The 16,068-nt window shown below is 35.6% G+C and overlaps 1 protein-coding gene across 3 annotated transcripts in view; it reads left to right on the forward strand.

The window, feature by feature from the left end:
- Positions 1-16,068, forward strand: part of LOC138694454 (inverted formin-2-like) — a 225,762-nt gene that overhangs the window by 192,224 nt on the left and 17,470 nt on the right. For all 3 annotated transcript variants that reach the window (XM_069818180.1, XM_069818179.1, XM_069818181.1), the window contains 4 exons: positions 7,355-7,560; positions 8,834-8,949; positions 11,758-11,917; positions 12,283-12,449. In XM_069818180.1, coding sequence (XP_069674281.1) covers positions 7,355-7,560; positions 8,834-8,949; positions 11,758-11,917; positions 12,283-12,449 — 649 coding nt within the window. The remainder of the gene's footprint in view (positions 1-7,354; positions 7,561-8,833; positions 8,950-11,757; positions 11,918-12,282; positions 12,450-16,068) is intronic.

Genomic DNA, 16,068 nt, shown 5'->3' on the forward strand with positions numbered 1-16,068 from the left:
CTTTTACTACTACTACTACTACTACTATTACTGCTGCTGCTACTTTTACTGCTACTACTACTACTACTACTACTACTACTACTACTACTACGCCCGCGCCATAGCTTCGTGGTGTAAAGCATCCTGCCTAGACTCGCGTTACGGAATGCGCGCTGGTTCGACCTCATGGGGAAGGAATTTTCTTACGAAATTTCGTCCAGTGTATGGGGCTGATGCCCATCGTGATGAATTTGAAGAGCTGCGATAGGTAGTGAAATGCAGTTATGAAAACCAACTATAACGGCCGGATGATCATTGCGCTGACCACACGTTACCCCGTCCTAGTTGGATGATCGTTCACCTCTACTGAGGTATGTGGACGTGACGTCGTCAATCGGCTGATCGGTCTTGACCCTTCATGGGCTGTCGGATCACGGATTACTGTTGCCAACACTACCACTACCACTACTACTGTACTATATCATTCATAACCAACACCTCCTCAGGTCATATTGTTAGATCGTCCATGGCAATTGTTTAAAATCACACAGTATGTACTGGGAAAAAAAGGAGTGAGAAGATAGAGTTCCTGTACGAAAAAAATATTTCTTCACATCTCCTGTTGGGAATGAAACTGGGTTCCACTGGTTTTTTAGCGGAATACGCCTGCATGTATGACAGAAGCTGCTAGTAAGGACCCTTTATTAATTATAACATTCTACATTTCTTCAGTACCGGTAGTTGTCTAGTTTGCTGTCGGAAGGGCCTGAAATACGAGAGTGGCTATCAGATTGCAGCTGTTGTCAGTTTCTATTGAGACGTGTTTATTAATGTTTATAACGAACGATCTCGCGATGGAATCAGCAGGTAGCTTGGTCAGCCGCACGCTGTCACACGTGTTGTGCGAGACACGTGGGCTGCAGACTACAGACGCCAGCTATTTCTAGGGAATGTAGAGAAAAAACGAGGCAGCAGAATGCGAGCTATTCGGTCCCCTCGCACTTCCGGCCCGGGGGAACAGACGGGGCAATTACTGGATTATTTCAGGGCAGAAGTGACAGTCCCCCATTGCCAAGATCATGCAAGAATTCTACAGGGTGCTCGGAAGCAGCTGATTCTTGCAGTTTGTGTGAATGAATGATGAGCAGCACGTGCCGCATGCGCCCCAAGAGATATGACGGGCGCGGTTCCAACTAGTTTATAACAACTCCAATTAGGCCCTACACCCTCCCTCCGCAGCTTTATTCTGGAATTTATTAATTTGTTTGCTTCGTATTTACCAATGTAATGCAGCTCGCCTAGGTTCTGAGAGGAAATTTCTACTGATATGACGGCGCATAACTTCTATATTACGACATTAACTCGAAATGGTTCACATTTCTGACTGAAGCAACATCATGTTTTCAGTGTTTAAAAAATGTTATTCAAGTATAAAAAGACATAACAGAAAAAGAACTGACGATAAAAATTCCTACTTCGTTCACGGGATTAGAATCTGGGGATTTCTAGGTTTTATTTCTTTGCTTAATATTTTTAACTACAAGAACTAGTTTGTGTCGACAGAAATTTGATGGTTTTTCAACGATTGTAGTTGAACTGAGACAAATCCTTAATCTGTAATAATGAAGTAAGTTATTTTATGTGACGGTTTCCACTCGACTGATCTCAGTTTAACTTTAGTTCATGTACTTCGTTCCTGTATGTTTCTGGGTATCATTAGGCCTAACTATACATATTGAGCTGTCGGCCAGTGAGATTTTGAACTGATGTATTTCCGTTCTTTTCCGTCAGAGATTTCAGCAATATTAGTAATGTTGTTGCCAAGAATTGAGAGCAGAATAATGGCGAAATTACATGTACAATTTCTTTATTAATATTTGTTCATTAACAAATAGATAGTCATTGGCGTACCCAAAGCATAAGGAGCTGGTCTCCTGATACTAGACAGCTTTTGAGTGTAGGTTCGATTCCCGTTTGTGCTAATTACCTGGTTGGTCTTTCTTTACGAGGTTTTCCCAACTGTATTGCGAATGTTAGGTAATATCATAGCGAACACTTGGTCTAATCTAGACAAAATACCATTTCGCTATCATCGATTCCAGTCGTGCCAGGTAACTTTTCAGTTGATATAGCGTCGTTAAATAGGCGCTTAGAAACAAAGGGATTCGTTACATGTAGTTAATTCACTACAACGTCTTAAATTTCTCTTTTCACTGGAACGCATGTGTGGAATTGAACTCACGTACCTTGGATCTAGGGACAAGTACGAACCATTCATAGTCTATTTAAATAGGTACAAATACACTTTTTGGATCCCAAATGGAAAAATGTATTATTGCTGACAATTAGACTATCTCTTACTCAGGTTTCGTCAGGGAAACGGGCGATTTTGAAGTACGTGATTCTAGAGTGTATTATCAGGTAGGAGGTGCTGCTATATGTCGTTATATTGTCGAAGCTATGCCATTTTTTATTATTATTATTATTATTATTATTATTATTATTATTATTATTATTATTATTATTATTATTATTGTTGTTGTTGTTGTTGTTGTTGTTGCTGCTGCTGCTGCTGCTGCTGCTGCTGCTGCTATTATTGTTATTTCCTCTTTATCTCTCTTTTTTTCTTCTTTATAAAAATAATGACGTTTACTGTAGCCTCAAAGTTTGTAATCCATACTTTGATGGCTTAACACTATACACGCAATCATTCACACATCCGAGATTGAAAGTCCTACGAAATTCTCGTCTAACAGTCTCGTAACTATAATTATTTTTAAACGCCCTGATTGCAAATGCATGCTGTGCACCGTTCCACTGTTCCATGGTGACTAATCGTTCAGTCCTGCTTAAATGGCACAGCTTCGGCAATGTAACGACAGATAGCAGCACCTCATATCTGCTACTATACTCGTGTACCCTGCGTACTTCAAAATCGCCCGTTTTCTTGGCGAATCCTATATATGTATAATGAACATTTTAACGCAAAATAAAAGTTATTTAACAAAATAAAAGTTACTAAACTGCCAAGACTATTGTTTTGTAGCGGGTAATATCTTTATATATATATATATATATATATATATATATATATATATATATATATATATATATAAGTCGGGTAAGTCGTTGTAGACCTATTATGAGAGAATTTTACAGCCGCTTTTTATAGGCCTAGCATAAATATAATAGAATCTATCTAATATCACACATTATCCTGGCTGAGGAGCCATTCGTCAGCTGACTGATTTGAGCACTTAGCTACTTGAGTTGTAGAAATTATAGTGGCGTCCTAGCAATAGTAGGGTGCAATTAAGTCGTTCTCTGATTTGATATTGTAGGAATTCGAACCTGATCTTCGGCCTGGAAACCGACGCTCTGTCCGATAATATGCAGTACTCTTAATAGTCTGCATGAATATAATTCCTGGACTTGTTTCAATACTGGAAACATGTGGTCTGTGGTCTGACACTTCACACACTCAATAAAACTTTACATGAAAACATGATGGTGATGATGACCATGCTGGAACATGTGTGTACCATGAAGTAAATTACAGTTAATTGAGACTTTAAACAAGGCAGTGAGTCATAACTTGTTGGCACTATTTGTATATTTTTGTGACGCATTGTGAAGAGGACACAACCAGGAAATCAAGATCTTGAAACTAATTAGGATCAAATATTAAATTTATTGTCCAAATATGTCAAGTTGTTGCTCGTATAGTTGACTAAAATAACTTGTGGATTGTAAATCTCCGAGATGATCAAGATTTTTCCTTCACTGTGAAAGAATAAAAATATATTCCCAAGTGGCTATAAATTGTGCTGAGCGAATGGAATTGTGCAGATTGGTACGATAAACCTACGATTTTCAGTAATGAAATAGAGCAAATTAGTCAGGAATGCTGAAAGAAGTTCAGAGTTTTATTAGACGCATCATAAATTGTCATTCTGAAAATCTTCATCTTCCAGAATGGTATTTTGCTTATACAAGAACGACATTTTTGTTCTTTAAAAAGCAAGAGGTTTGTCTGAACTTTTTCATTTGAGGCATATTTTTTCAGATAAAAATTACAGTAGGTTGACTAGACAAATCAATTTTAACGGAATTCCATTGCCCCGATGAATCGCTGATGGGACTTTGTCTCTAGTCACATGTTTCTATTTTAAGCGACATATCTTCAACGTGCTTTGAACATAAAAACCCTTAGAGTATGGTAAATGGTTAACTTAGCGTCAAGCTACAAGCAGCTTTAAAGCCATGAATAATGTTGATTGCAAGATACCTGCGTATCAGTGTTATTCATCAAGATGAGTTAGCCTATTTATTTAAGTTAATCACATAAATGACGTTGCGAACATCAAGACTGATGAACAAAAGTAAAACAAAGACTGAAAAAAATTATGTTTCTGAAGTGTTTCAGACGTGCACCAAAGAAACATATTCCTAATTCTGTTTGTGTTAATTCCAGAAAAAAAAAGTCTTGACTCCTTTCATTTACAAATTGTTTGCGGACGAATGAAAGAACCGTTTTATCGCAGAGACTATAAAGGCAATTGAATTGGTTCTTTGAGAAACCATACAAATCCATTTTTAGCCAAAACGAGTTTATTGCGTTTCTGACATTAATATATTTTCACGTCTGTATGAGAAAGTAGATATGTCCGTCTTATTTTAAATGATAATGTCATGACAGTATTTCCCCGAAAAGATGAAATCAAAAGATTTTATGAAGATATGTTAACCTGGCCTAGCCGTAACAAGGGATGACGCACCTGAGGAGCTGTAGTATGAGACTTGAATAAGATAGTGTGTTCGATTTCAAACATTTCAGAATTTTTCTTTTCATTTTGTAATATGAAAGACAAAATACATTATGTACTAAATTTGTACTTAAATAGCTTTTGTTGTCTTTAGTTTACATAAAAAATAAATAGGCCTAGTCTACAAATTATTATAATTTTTACTGCAAATATTTCATGTATTTGAGAAACAACATATGGTTCACGAACTTTATGGCACCCTGGCGCTCTCAAATAAAATTAAAGGTTGCTTTAAAATATTTTAAAATATTGCAATTCAAATGAAAAATTCACTCTAAAAAAAGATAAGAACGTACAAGGTGCAATCAATATATTTCTGAACTGCATTTGTATTTATTGTGCCGTTGAACATACATGTTCGTGTCACTGAAGATTGCTTTCATGCATGTTGAGTCAGTCTCTCAAACAGCGTCAGATTTCCTTTAAGAACTGAGCTTCTACACATGATTTTGTGCAACCATGTCAAGAACCTATTGCGATTTTTCCTGTAATCTCTCCATATACACCTTATGACTAATCTTCTTCTCTGCGTTTGAAATTATTCATTTAGCATAGATTCCAGGCGTTTCCCTGATTCTAGATAACTTCTCCGTTTTCTGCGTTGTGTGTGTTGCCTACATTCAGGGTAGTCCGGAAACTTTCCCCTCGTACATCCAATATTTATAAGCTACAGATATTTTTTCTTTTACAGTTTTCTAAAAATTCATAGTTAAGGACTTGCGTGGTTTCTCAAATATCCGACTCAATTCATGTTACACTTTCAGAGTATTTAATACATTGAAATTCATTACTGTATCTTGGTGAAGATGTCCCCCATATAGGCTACGCCATAAAGACGCTTGAGGGGCATGGAAGTAGAAATCCATTCTTTCTTGCCCTCGGCACTAGAATGAGATGTTGTGATCGGCATCACGCTTTGTCCACCTTTATCTCTGGGAAGTTGGAAGCAATTTTCGGCAAAGTGGGGTAAATGTACTGACCCTTGACTCTGTTATTGACATAAAATATTTTAAATAAAATTAATACTTTCGCCACCAGCTGAGCCGTCGCTCGTCGGGATCTTCATTCTTACAGAGATTCAAAGACATGTTGAGTTTCATAGCAGGAATAATATTTTGTAACTTTGCCTCCCACTTTCAGATCTGATCTTCGCTATAGTTCTACAATAACCAACCATTAGACTAATACTAAAGTAAAGACTGCTTCAGAAATAAGTATCGAATTTTAGGGATAATTGGTTGGGTCTAAGCAATAGTTACGTAGCCTAAGGGAACATAGTGTATCCGACACGTAGTTTCGGCACTTGCAGTGCCAGTGCCAAATTGCTGTCTATCCGCCTGGAGGTTAGGCAGCCGGCGAAGCACTTAGAGATCTGCTTTCGTTCACACTGGTACGCCGCCTCTCGAATAGAGGTACCGTACTCTGGAGTTTTATCGTGTGACTGCTCATTTCATGTTGTTTTTCACCTGTACTGTCTTCTTATCTTTAGATATTCTGTGCTTAGGATCCATACCATTAAAATTACTCTGTATTACTCATTATTTTCATCCCACAGTCACATTTCACGGCACAACCAAGTTACGCAATGACGACTTCGGCGTCACGTACCGCCAAAATGACTCATCGGGGACACCATTTTCCTATTCTTAAAATGATCGCCTAGGCCCAACCTATCATCCTAAAAAAATTCTTTACTTATTTCTGAAACCTCTGAAGTTGTAAGTAACAGAGGGATGATTCACTAGTATTGAGAGTAAGATACCTTATGGTAGGCCTACTATTAACTATTACTTATACCAAAAAAAGTATTTGTGGATGATCTCAGCCGGAGTTGAAAGTTTTGTGTAGTCCACCGACTCCACAGTGCCGATTAAATGTGTCCCTCCTTTGTTGAAAAAAGTGTCAAAATGTGCCTTCCTCGGCTTGAAATCTGATCACCCTAAGTGATTGTTTCGAACCAAACATTTTTGAAAACCTGAGACTATTACGTTTCATTCGTTACTGCTTGTATTGTAAACAAATCAATAAATAGTACAAATATTTAAAGTAAACAATTGATTGTGTGTTTTTATTTAGGAGTTCTAAATAAACTATATTTTTAAGGTATAAATCGGATATTTAGCATTTATATCTCTATAAACGATCTGAGCGTGGTGCCGACAACACCACCCCATTCTAGTGTCGAGATCATGAAAGCATTAAGCTTTAAATCCGTGAGTCTCCACTGTGTTTAAAGGGGATATCTTTATTTTTACCTTTCTCTCTGCGGTAGATTGTCTCTTGAATATTGTAGCACATGAATAAACTGCGGCAATTTTAGCACATAATGGTTTTCACAGATGGGTGTGAATATGCTGTTATAAATGAAATAACTTTTCAGTATCTAAGTTTCTGATTTTCCAGTAAAATTCTTAGTACTGGTATTTAGACCTATGTGTTTATTATATTTATTTACCTGGTATGTGAAAATGGCAAAATAAACCTTTGGAAAGCTCTGATCTAAGAAATGTGATAGTGTTTTGCAGTGGCACAATTTATTTGTTTTTCAGGGAATGGTTACTTGAATTCCTAGAGCGTGATGGTCTTGGTGTCTTGTTAGAGAGTCTGAATCGTCTTGGTGACCGAAGGGTCCATTCGGTTGCGGACGCTCTGACGCAGCTACAATGCATAACATGTCTGCGGGCTGTTATGAATTTTCGTCCTGGGCTGCAATATGTTGTGGAGCACCATGAATACACTCGACAACTGGCCAGAAGTGAGTAACAATATGTGTTATTGTTCTATATCCTCAGTTAGGCCTATAAATATTAGTTTATCCCTATCACAGGCCATGGAGGCCCATGGCTTATCTAGTCTAACAGTTTCCCGAGAGATGGATTGGAAGAGCAGGTCTCAATTTGCGGCCTCCTATGTCACCAGATATGACTCTCTTGATGTTAATCTTCGGCAAATAATTCATGCTATTTGTGAATCCGTATCAATGGAAGAGGTTAAGACTCCACCTTTACAGACAATCTGCAGTAGCAATGTCGTCCAACATGGTAGTCGTCTTTGCCTCCAAGGAAAGCTCCCTGGTACTCATTTCTGTTAGAAGCTGAGTCGATCTCAATGCCAGGCGGAAGGATTAAGTCAATTGGAATAATTCACAACTATATCGGGAATCGAACTCTTGACCTCCGGATTCTAGTGTGGCGTCTCAACCATTACGATAATACGTACTCTGTTACATAGACACACTAAGTTCATTAACTTATGGCTCATAAGAGCAGGCTGCCGGTTTGCAGTAAATGATGCGATGTAAATCGTACTTCTTATTATTTTATTCTTAACCACAACTCAAAAAAAGAAAGTCGGAAGACTGTGGTAGTCGCATAATTCTGCCACGACGTCCGATTCAGAGTGTGTATAATAGAAATTTACGAGTTTGCGTCAGTTGCTCAATTCCGACACAGAAGACAGCAGCGCAATCAGTCACGCCGCACTACCGCACAACTTCACAACGTCGCTCCCTTCCCGCGTACGAGAGAGAGATAACTGTCTATAGCTTTCTAGTTTTGTATAGACTGTAGTGTATATCTACTTCTGGCCCACTCCGAGTAATAATAATAATAATAATAATAATAATAATAATAATAATAATAATAATAATAATAATAATAATAATAATAATTATTATTATTATTATTATTATTATTATTATTATTATTATTATTATTCTCAATCTAGGATTTTATCTCTCCACATCAGAATTCTTAATTCGCACCCTGTGTATGGGTATCTCAAAAACCGTTCACAAACGACTACAATGATTTTAGGCTTTTATGTTTAACTTCGCTCTTTAATTCACCTCTCATAAGGATTCTATTTAGTCTCCTTGAACCCGGTATTATTACAAATAAAAAATATTGTTCTGAATCAAATACTTCAGGAAAATAAAACCTAAACTTCGTTTAATGGCTAACTTATGAATATATAAATTGAATTTAACATTCAGTACATAAAGAACAATAATTATATATGTATTACAGTTTTATCGTCGAGTAACCCCACTGTGAAGCTACAAGTCTATGAGTTGCTGTGTGCAGTGAGCTTAGCATCTCTCAGAGGTCACAGTCTCGCCCTCGATGCCTTACAACACTTTAAGGTGAGTTCGTGATTTACGAGTGTTAGCAAGATACAAATGCGAAAGTGTATCTTTATTTATTTATTTATTTATTTATTTATTTATTTATTTATTTATTTATTTATTTATTTATTTATTTATTTATTTATTTATTTATTTATTTATTTATTTATTTATTTATTTATTTATTTATTTATTTATTCTTTCCTCTTTCTCTGTTTTTATTATCTCCTTTCCATTTTCTTTTCTCCGTTCCTTTCTCTTCCTCCCCTTTCATTCTTTCTCCCGTTTATGCCTTGCTCTGCCCTTTTCTCCATTCCTTATTCTCCAGTTTCTTGTTAGTCCTATTTTTTTTTCCTTTACGCCTTCACTTTGATTTCCCGTTTTCTTTTTCTTTTCTCTTTCTTTCTTTCATTTTTCTTTATTTTGTTACTTTTCTTGTCTTCTTTCCTTTTTTTCGTATCTTAACTATTCTCCTTCTCTTCATATGGCTACTCTGCTCTCCTTTTTTTTCTTCCCACCTTGGATGTACAGTTCTGAAGATTGTAGTTGATAGAGGTCTGATATCTATTAGGTTGTATCTTTTATTTTTATGTTTTTGGTTTTCTACAATTTACACCTTGCACCGGTATCTGTCTTTTTCTTCCGCTTTTTCTACTCTATCATCATTTCCATCTCTCCTGATCTTCCTTGCTTTTCTTCCCTCTTCTTCTTCCTTCTTCCTTGTCCCTCTCATTCCTTTATTGCCCCTCTCTTTCTTCTTCCTCTTGCGTCCATCATCCCTTCCCTCATTCCTCATCTTCCTCGTCCCTTCTTTCCGTTTCTATTTTCTTTTTTATAATTATCATAATTTGATTAGTCTATTTTATGTTTCGTCCAGTTATCCATCCATCCATTCATCCATCCATCCACACACCCGCCCACCCATCCATTCGTTCATTCATCTTACATTCATTATTCATTAATTTAAAATGTAATAGTTAAAGATAATACTAATGAACACATTGGAATGGAAATTTCTTTTGCAAAATTCTGATCTGGAAAATGAAGAAGTACTGGTATAATTTGCGAACTAGCTTTATTAATTTCAAACTGGATATTAATTTGTAACAGGTTCTGTGCTTGCAGTCGCTGTAAGTTGGGTATAGGAACTGGTTAACTGGATACATAACAGATAAGTTTCCGGCAGGATAGAAGCCAAGTAGACAGAAATGTAATGCCTCTCTGGAAATGGCTAGATCAGCAGCGAACTCTATACCAAGTCCAGTAAAAAAAAAAAAAAAAAAAAGCAGATTGGGCAGGATGGAGTCTGATTCAATGTTTCTACTTGTACGTAGCTCTCCTAGGCCTAACTGAATAAATATTAACTCTTACAGCTTTAGTGGGAAATAAATGTAAGTTTCAAAGGTATAAGAAAGATCTACAAAAACCAACATTAATATGAAAGCAGTTGAAGTCGATGTTTAGTATCAGACATCTGCTTCCTTGAAACAGCATGCTAGATCATTGGCTTTTCATGCTGGAGTTTCAGGTTAAAATTCCGGAGAGACTAAGCTAATTTGTAGTGAACAACAACGGGTACCCCTGTTTCCCCTACCACCACTTCATTATATCTCCATAATTTATTACCTTCCCTGTCATTATGTAGAATGTGTATCTCTGTCCGTTCCTTCATCTATCCATATGTGTTTGTTTGTATGTTGTATATACGAAATGTACATAAAGCAAAGAAATCGACGGAAAATGGACAGATCTGTAATATGTGTTAGTTCGTCCCTGTATTGACAAAGTACACAGTTCAAAATACAGTTTTAATCAGTACTGATATGTTAAGTTTGGTACAGACAATTTTTCTGTACTACAGGAGGAAAGCAGGAGTGCCTTCACTACAAAAATGGGATGTAGTTGCTTGAAGCAAGCATTTCGAAGTAGAGTAGTATTACATTATGTTCTTTATGAATTAAAAATAAAACTGATACAGATTGTGTAATAGCAGATGAGAACAAGATGTAAAGGTAAGGTAATATTCTTGATTAAAGTAACGTTCAGTTAAAATTTAGTTAATCCTAAGCACGAAAACAGCCATTGGAGTAGCCCGGTTGGCTAAGGCGCTTGCCTACTGATCCGAAGTTGCGTTCGGGCGCGGGTTCGATTCCCGCTTGGACTGATTACCTGGTTGGGTTTTTTCCGAGGTTTTTCCCAACCATAAGGCAAATGTCAGGTAATCTATGGCGAATCCTCGGTCTCATCTCGCCAAATATCATCTCGCTATCACCAATCCCATCGACGCTAAATAACCTCGAATTGATACAGCGTCCTTAAATAACCAAGTAAAATAAAAAAGCACGAAAACAAAAACAAGAAAGTATGCCATCGAGGCCTATTTCAGTTTTCTTAGTGTATACTCATATTTGTTTTTATTTCGTCATTTTAGAAAGTGTTAAGAAATGGTATGCTAAAAAAATGTTCAGCCATGTTCGGAGTTTCATAGCATTCACTGTATTTATCTGTTCAATATGTATGCAGTCTTCTCTACCAAATATGAGATATTAGTTGTTCGAATCCAATATACGGTAAAAATCATCTTATCGAGAAAGTATGTGCAGTGACATATATATCGTTTATTTTTAATGTTTCTGTATGTAGATAATTTGTTATTAGTGCTACAGGACTTAAGAAAATGCATCCTGACTGTTGTTTTACTGAATTTCACAAGTCGCAGTACCTGTATTGTTGACATGCTGAACACGCTGTGAATGCTGTGATGAAAGTAAATAAGATTCTTTCAACATTTGCTATTATTTATATTCTCAATGTTGTTATTTGCAGGTTTTCCATGGTCTTCGGTACAGGTTTGAAGTCGTAGTCACAGAACTGAAGTCCGCAGAAAGTGATGTGTTCCGCTCAACACTTCTTGCGTTTGTGAACTGTCTCATTCTAGGATGTGAGGATCTCCATCAACGGGATCGAATTCGCAGCGAATTCCTTGGTAAGAGCCTATTAGTTCTTTGATTTTTTTTGTATAGATTTGTAATAGACAGTGGTGACTTGTCACTGGAATTTCTTCGAGTACTGCTTCCGTTCTGTTCCACTCTCATTTCACCATATTTAGAAATATTTATGTTTATTTGTATGTGAATATTTTTGGAGGTAGTAATCTTTATTATAAATACATATAATCCAATATGACGTATATGCTTGCTTCCTTGTCTTCAAATGCACTTACCTCGATTTTATAGAAAACATGCATCTAAAAGGAGGTTTAAATTTCACACTAAATTTCTGTAACAAACTTAAGTTAGATCGTATTTCATTTAGAAGTAAATATCTTAATAAATTATTATCACTTTTCAGGGCTTGGATTAGGCAGCATCATGGCAGAACTAAGGAACTCAAACAACGATTTGGTGCAGATTCAGGTGGAAACCTTTGATGAAAAGTTGCACAATGACCAGGAGGAACTAGAGAAGGATCCACAGCATCTTTCTCTACAGCAGTTATTTGACATTATTTCCACTAAGGTAGGCATGTACCTTTGTTATTAGTTTCTAATGCTATGCATTGAACCACACGTTTTCTAGCAATAATTCATACTAATTTGGTCAAATCTTCCCATGAAGTTTTAATAGATATTGTAGCATCTAATAATTATTCTGAAGTAGCAATATTTTTACTTCAATAATGAAAATGACAGTTCTGAGACTTGATAAATCACTTCCCATTTCAACTGTGAGCCAGCTCTTTTTTTTTTTTTTTAGTGAGAAACTAGATTATTTCACTTCTTTTAACAACGATAGTTAATTCTGTATTGCTTCTTTCTATAGCTTGCAGAATATTTTGTGTTCTTTCTATATTGATTGCTTACATAGTATGGAAGCAATACCGCAAGGAATGGGAAATTCTTTCCCTGTCGTTGGCAAAATAAGTTTAGTGGTTTTGCGGAGACCGCTTTAAAAACTGAAACAACTTAACTAAGACAGATTTTTCTGTGAACAAGTTTAAGTATATTGAAATAGGATGATAAAAATACATGGGAACTGGCATTCAAAAACGTAGCGACATCTTTGTTCAACCAAGAGGAATGAGAAAGAATTGCATAATGACGAATACAATTGCTCGTAATTTTTTTTACAAATTTTATCTATAAGTCATATGTACATCATTACATATTGACATTTACATTTCAAATACAATTGAATCGTTGAGTTGGAAAAGGGGTCATGTCCTGAAAAGTAAATTGTTCAGGAGAGACAAAAAACTCTGGACATGACCCCTTCTCCAACTCAATACTAATCTAACGCACACTTCTGTGGACGGGACATGACTCCTTGTTATACCAAACGATGCATACAGACATAGCAGTCAGGTATCGCCAATAAACGCCATTTTGAAAAATGATGGACTTGACCCCTTTTCTAACTCACCGATTCAATTGCTCATAATCTTTTGACAAATTTAACGTTATACTGGAAGAAAAAATGTACATTACCAGCTGCTCAATTTGTTTCCACTTTTTTCATTTCATGATTGTTAATTTTCGATTCAGTTAAAATTTTTTATGAATATTTATGAATGTGCATATTTATATAAATGTTTTATTATTCTTTTTGGTACTTTTTTGGACTGAAATAATGATTGCACGTAATTTATAGTAATTATAAATAGTACTGGTACTTCTCTATAAAAGTTGTTTCCGATTATGTCTGATGCAAAACATCATGTACGAATATTAAATTAAAAGTCAACGTTAATAATTGTAGTCCAACAAATAAAGCTGTAACCACGTTTAAAGTGTCTAAATCAAATACCGGTAATTAAAAAATACTTAACGGGACAGTGATAGTAATGCCAATTTTCAGTGCTTTAAATTAATAATAATCATAAGGCATAAAATAGGCAAAAATTAACAACAAGAAGCAGAAAAAAAAGTTCAAGGAAGCTAACACTCTGCTACAAAAAGAATATTATAATGTTCATAACAAATTGCAACATTTATGAAATATATTTTCAAGGTATAATGTAAAGTTGTGTTATGGCAACTGCTGTAAACAAGGGTTCATGAATTCTTCCGATTAGATGCAATACTACTTAAACTATAATAACTATAGTTTACATTCATATATATTAAAAAATGAGCATGCAAATGTAGAAAAATATTTACTAAAATATGCATTTACAAATTATATACGTTATTATAATGTATGTTGATAGAAACATGTTAGCACATACACTTTATTCTCTACTGTTTCAATATCCAAAAAAATTTGAGAGACTTGAGTATGGGGCATAAACATACACATTACGACGAAGTGAAGTTAATAGAAGTATGTGGATATGGAGGAGAATGGAACGTGTGGAGTGGACAGACAGAATAAGAAATGAAGCTGTGTTGGAGAAAGTGGGTGAAGAAAGAATGATGCTGAAACTGATCTGGAAGGGGAAAAGGAATTGTTTGAGTCTCTGGCTGAGAAGAAACTACCTACTGAAGGATGCACTGAAAGAAATGGTGAACAGAAGAAAAATTCGGAGCAAAAGAAGATATCTGATGATAGATGACATTAAGATATATGGATCATATGCGGAGACAAAGAGGAGGGAGAAAATAGAAAAGATTGAAGAATACTGGGTTTGCAGTGAAAGACTTATACTTGGACGGAACACTATGAGAATGATCCTCTATGAAATGTGTAACATCTGTTGCTGAAAAATGTTAAATACAGCGAAAATGTTCTAATCACAATATACACATTAATATGCCAAATTTACATTGAGCGGCCAGTTGTAAAGTACTGTACCTAGTTAATTTTTCTTTAAGTTTAATTTAATGTAATTTATTTTATTCCATAGATCTTACATTAGCACTGAAGCTTTAAGATGTGGAACAAGTAAAAATTTTACAAGATTATAATTTTTTGATGAGATGAAGTGAGGCCGAGGATTCACCATAGATTATCTGACCTTTGCTTATGGTTGGGGAAAACCTCGGAAAAAAACCAACCAGGTAATCGGACCAAATGGGGATCTAACCAAAGACCGAGGGCAGTTCGAGATCAGCAGGCTAGCAAGTTTGCCAACTGAGTTACACTGGTGGCTCTACAAAAAATATATAGTACATAGCAATCAGATGATTCAATTTACAAACCTAAACAATTATTCATGAGTTGAGCTATAAAGTATAATGCATAGAAAGTAAGTTAATTTAATTTAAAAGCATAAAATTTACTTCAATTTACAAGCATAAACAATTCATCAGTTGAGCTATACAGATTACTATTCAATTTATAGTACAGTAGACACTCGATTTAACGGACTAATAGGGGCTAAGGGGTGTCCGTTAAATCCGAAAGTGCGTTAAATCGCGAAGTTTTTAAAGGGTAATATTTTCATTCTTTGAATATCGATTAGTTTTATTTTTAATAATATTCCAAATAGTTTTAATTTTATTATCTGAATTTTGTATTTTTTTTCATTCAGATACATTCTCTTTGCATCTTTTATAACTTTTGACAAAATTTTACAATAGTTCTTATAGTACCCGGTAGTTAAGAACATGAGGATCATCACTACTGCTACTCAATAAAATGTAGATTCCTTTTTGTAATGCATGATACTTTAATTCCCTGAGTTATCCACATGATTTTACTTTTACATTTTTTCACCATCTTAACTGGAACCATTCACTGAAATAATTCGTAAATGTAGTGAAAAATGCATTAAATTTACTATTAGCATCAATGGTACCAGTACTATATGTATTTTCCAAGATTCATTTTGAAGAGACCAGCATTTATATTTGCAGTTGACTGATTGAAGAATGGAAAAGCAACTGGAGAGGGTGGAATAGTTCCTGGTATGATCAAGGCAGGTGGCAACGTCCTGATTGAGAAACTAAAGAAACTCTCCATGCATTATGGCGAGCGTGGTGTATACCAGAGGATTGAAATCATAACATAATCATACCTATCCACAAGATAGGGGATTCGTCGCAGTGTGAGAACTAAAGGGCAAGGTGTTTTTTATCAATGTGATAGCTAAGATTTACTCCAAAATTCTTGAGCGTGGTTGCGAGCACATGTTGAGGCAGATCTAGAAGAAGAACAGGCAGGTTTCAGACCAGGAAGACAGACACAAGATCATATA

This window comes from Periplaneta americana, chromosome 2 (assembly GCF_040183065.1).
Source record: "Periplaneta americana isolate PAMFEO1 chromosome 2, P.americana_PAMFEO1_priV1, whole genome shotgun sequence".
Taxonomy (NCBI): domain Eukaryota; kingdom Metazoa; phylum Arthropoda; class Insecta; order Blattodea; family Blattidae; genus Periplaneta; species Periplaneta americana.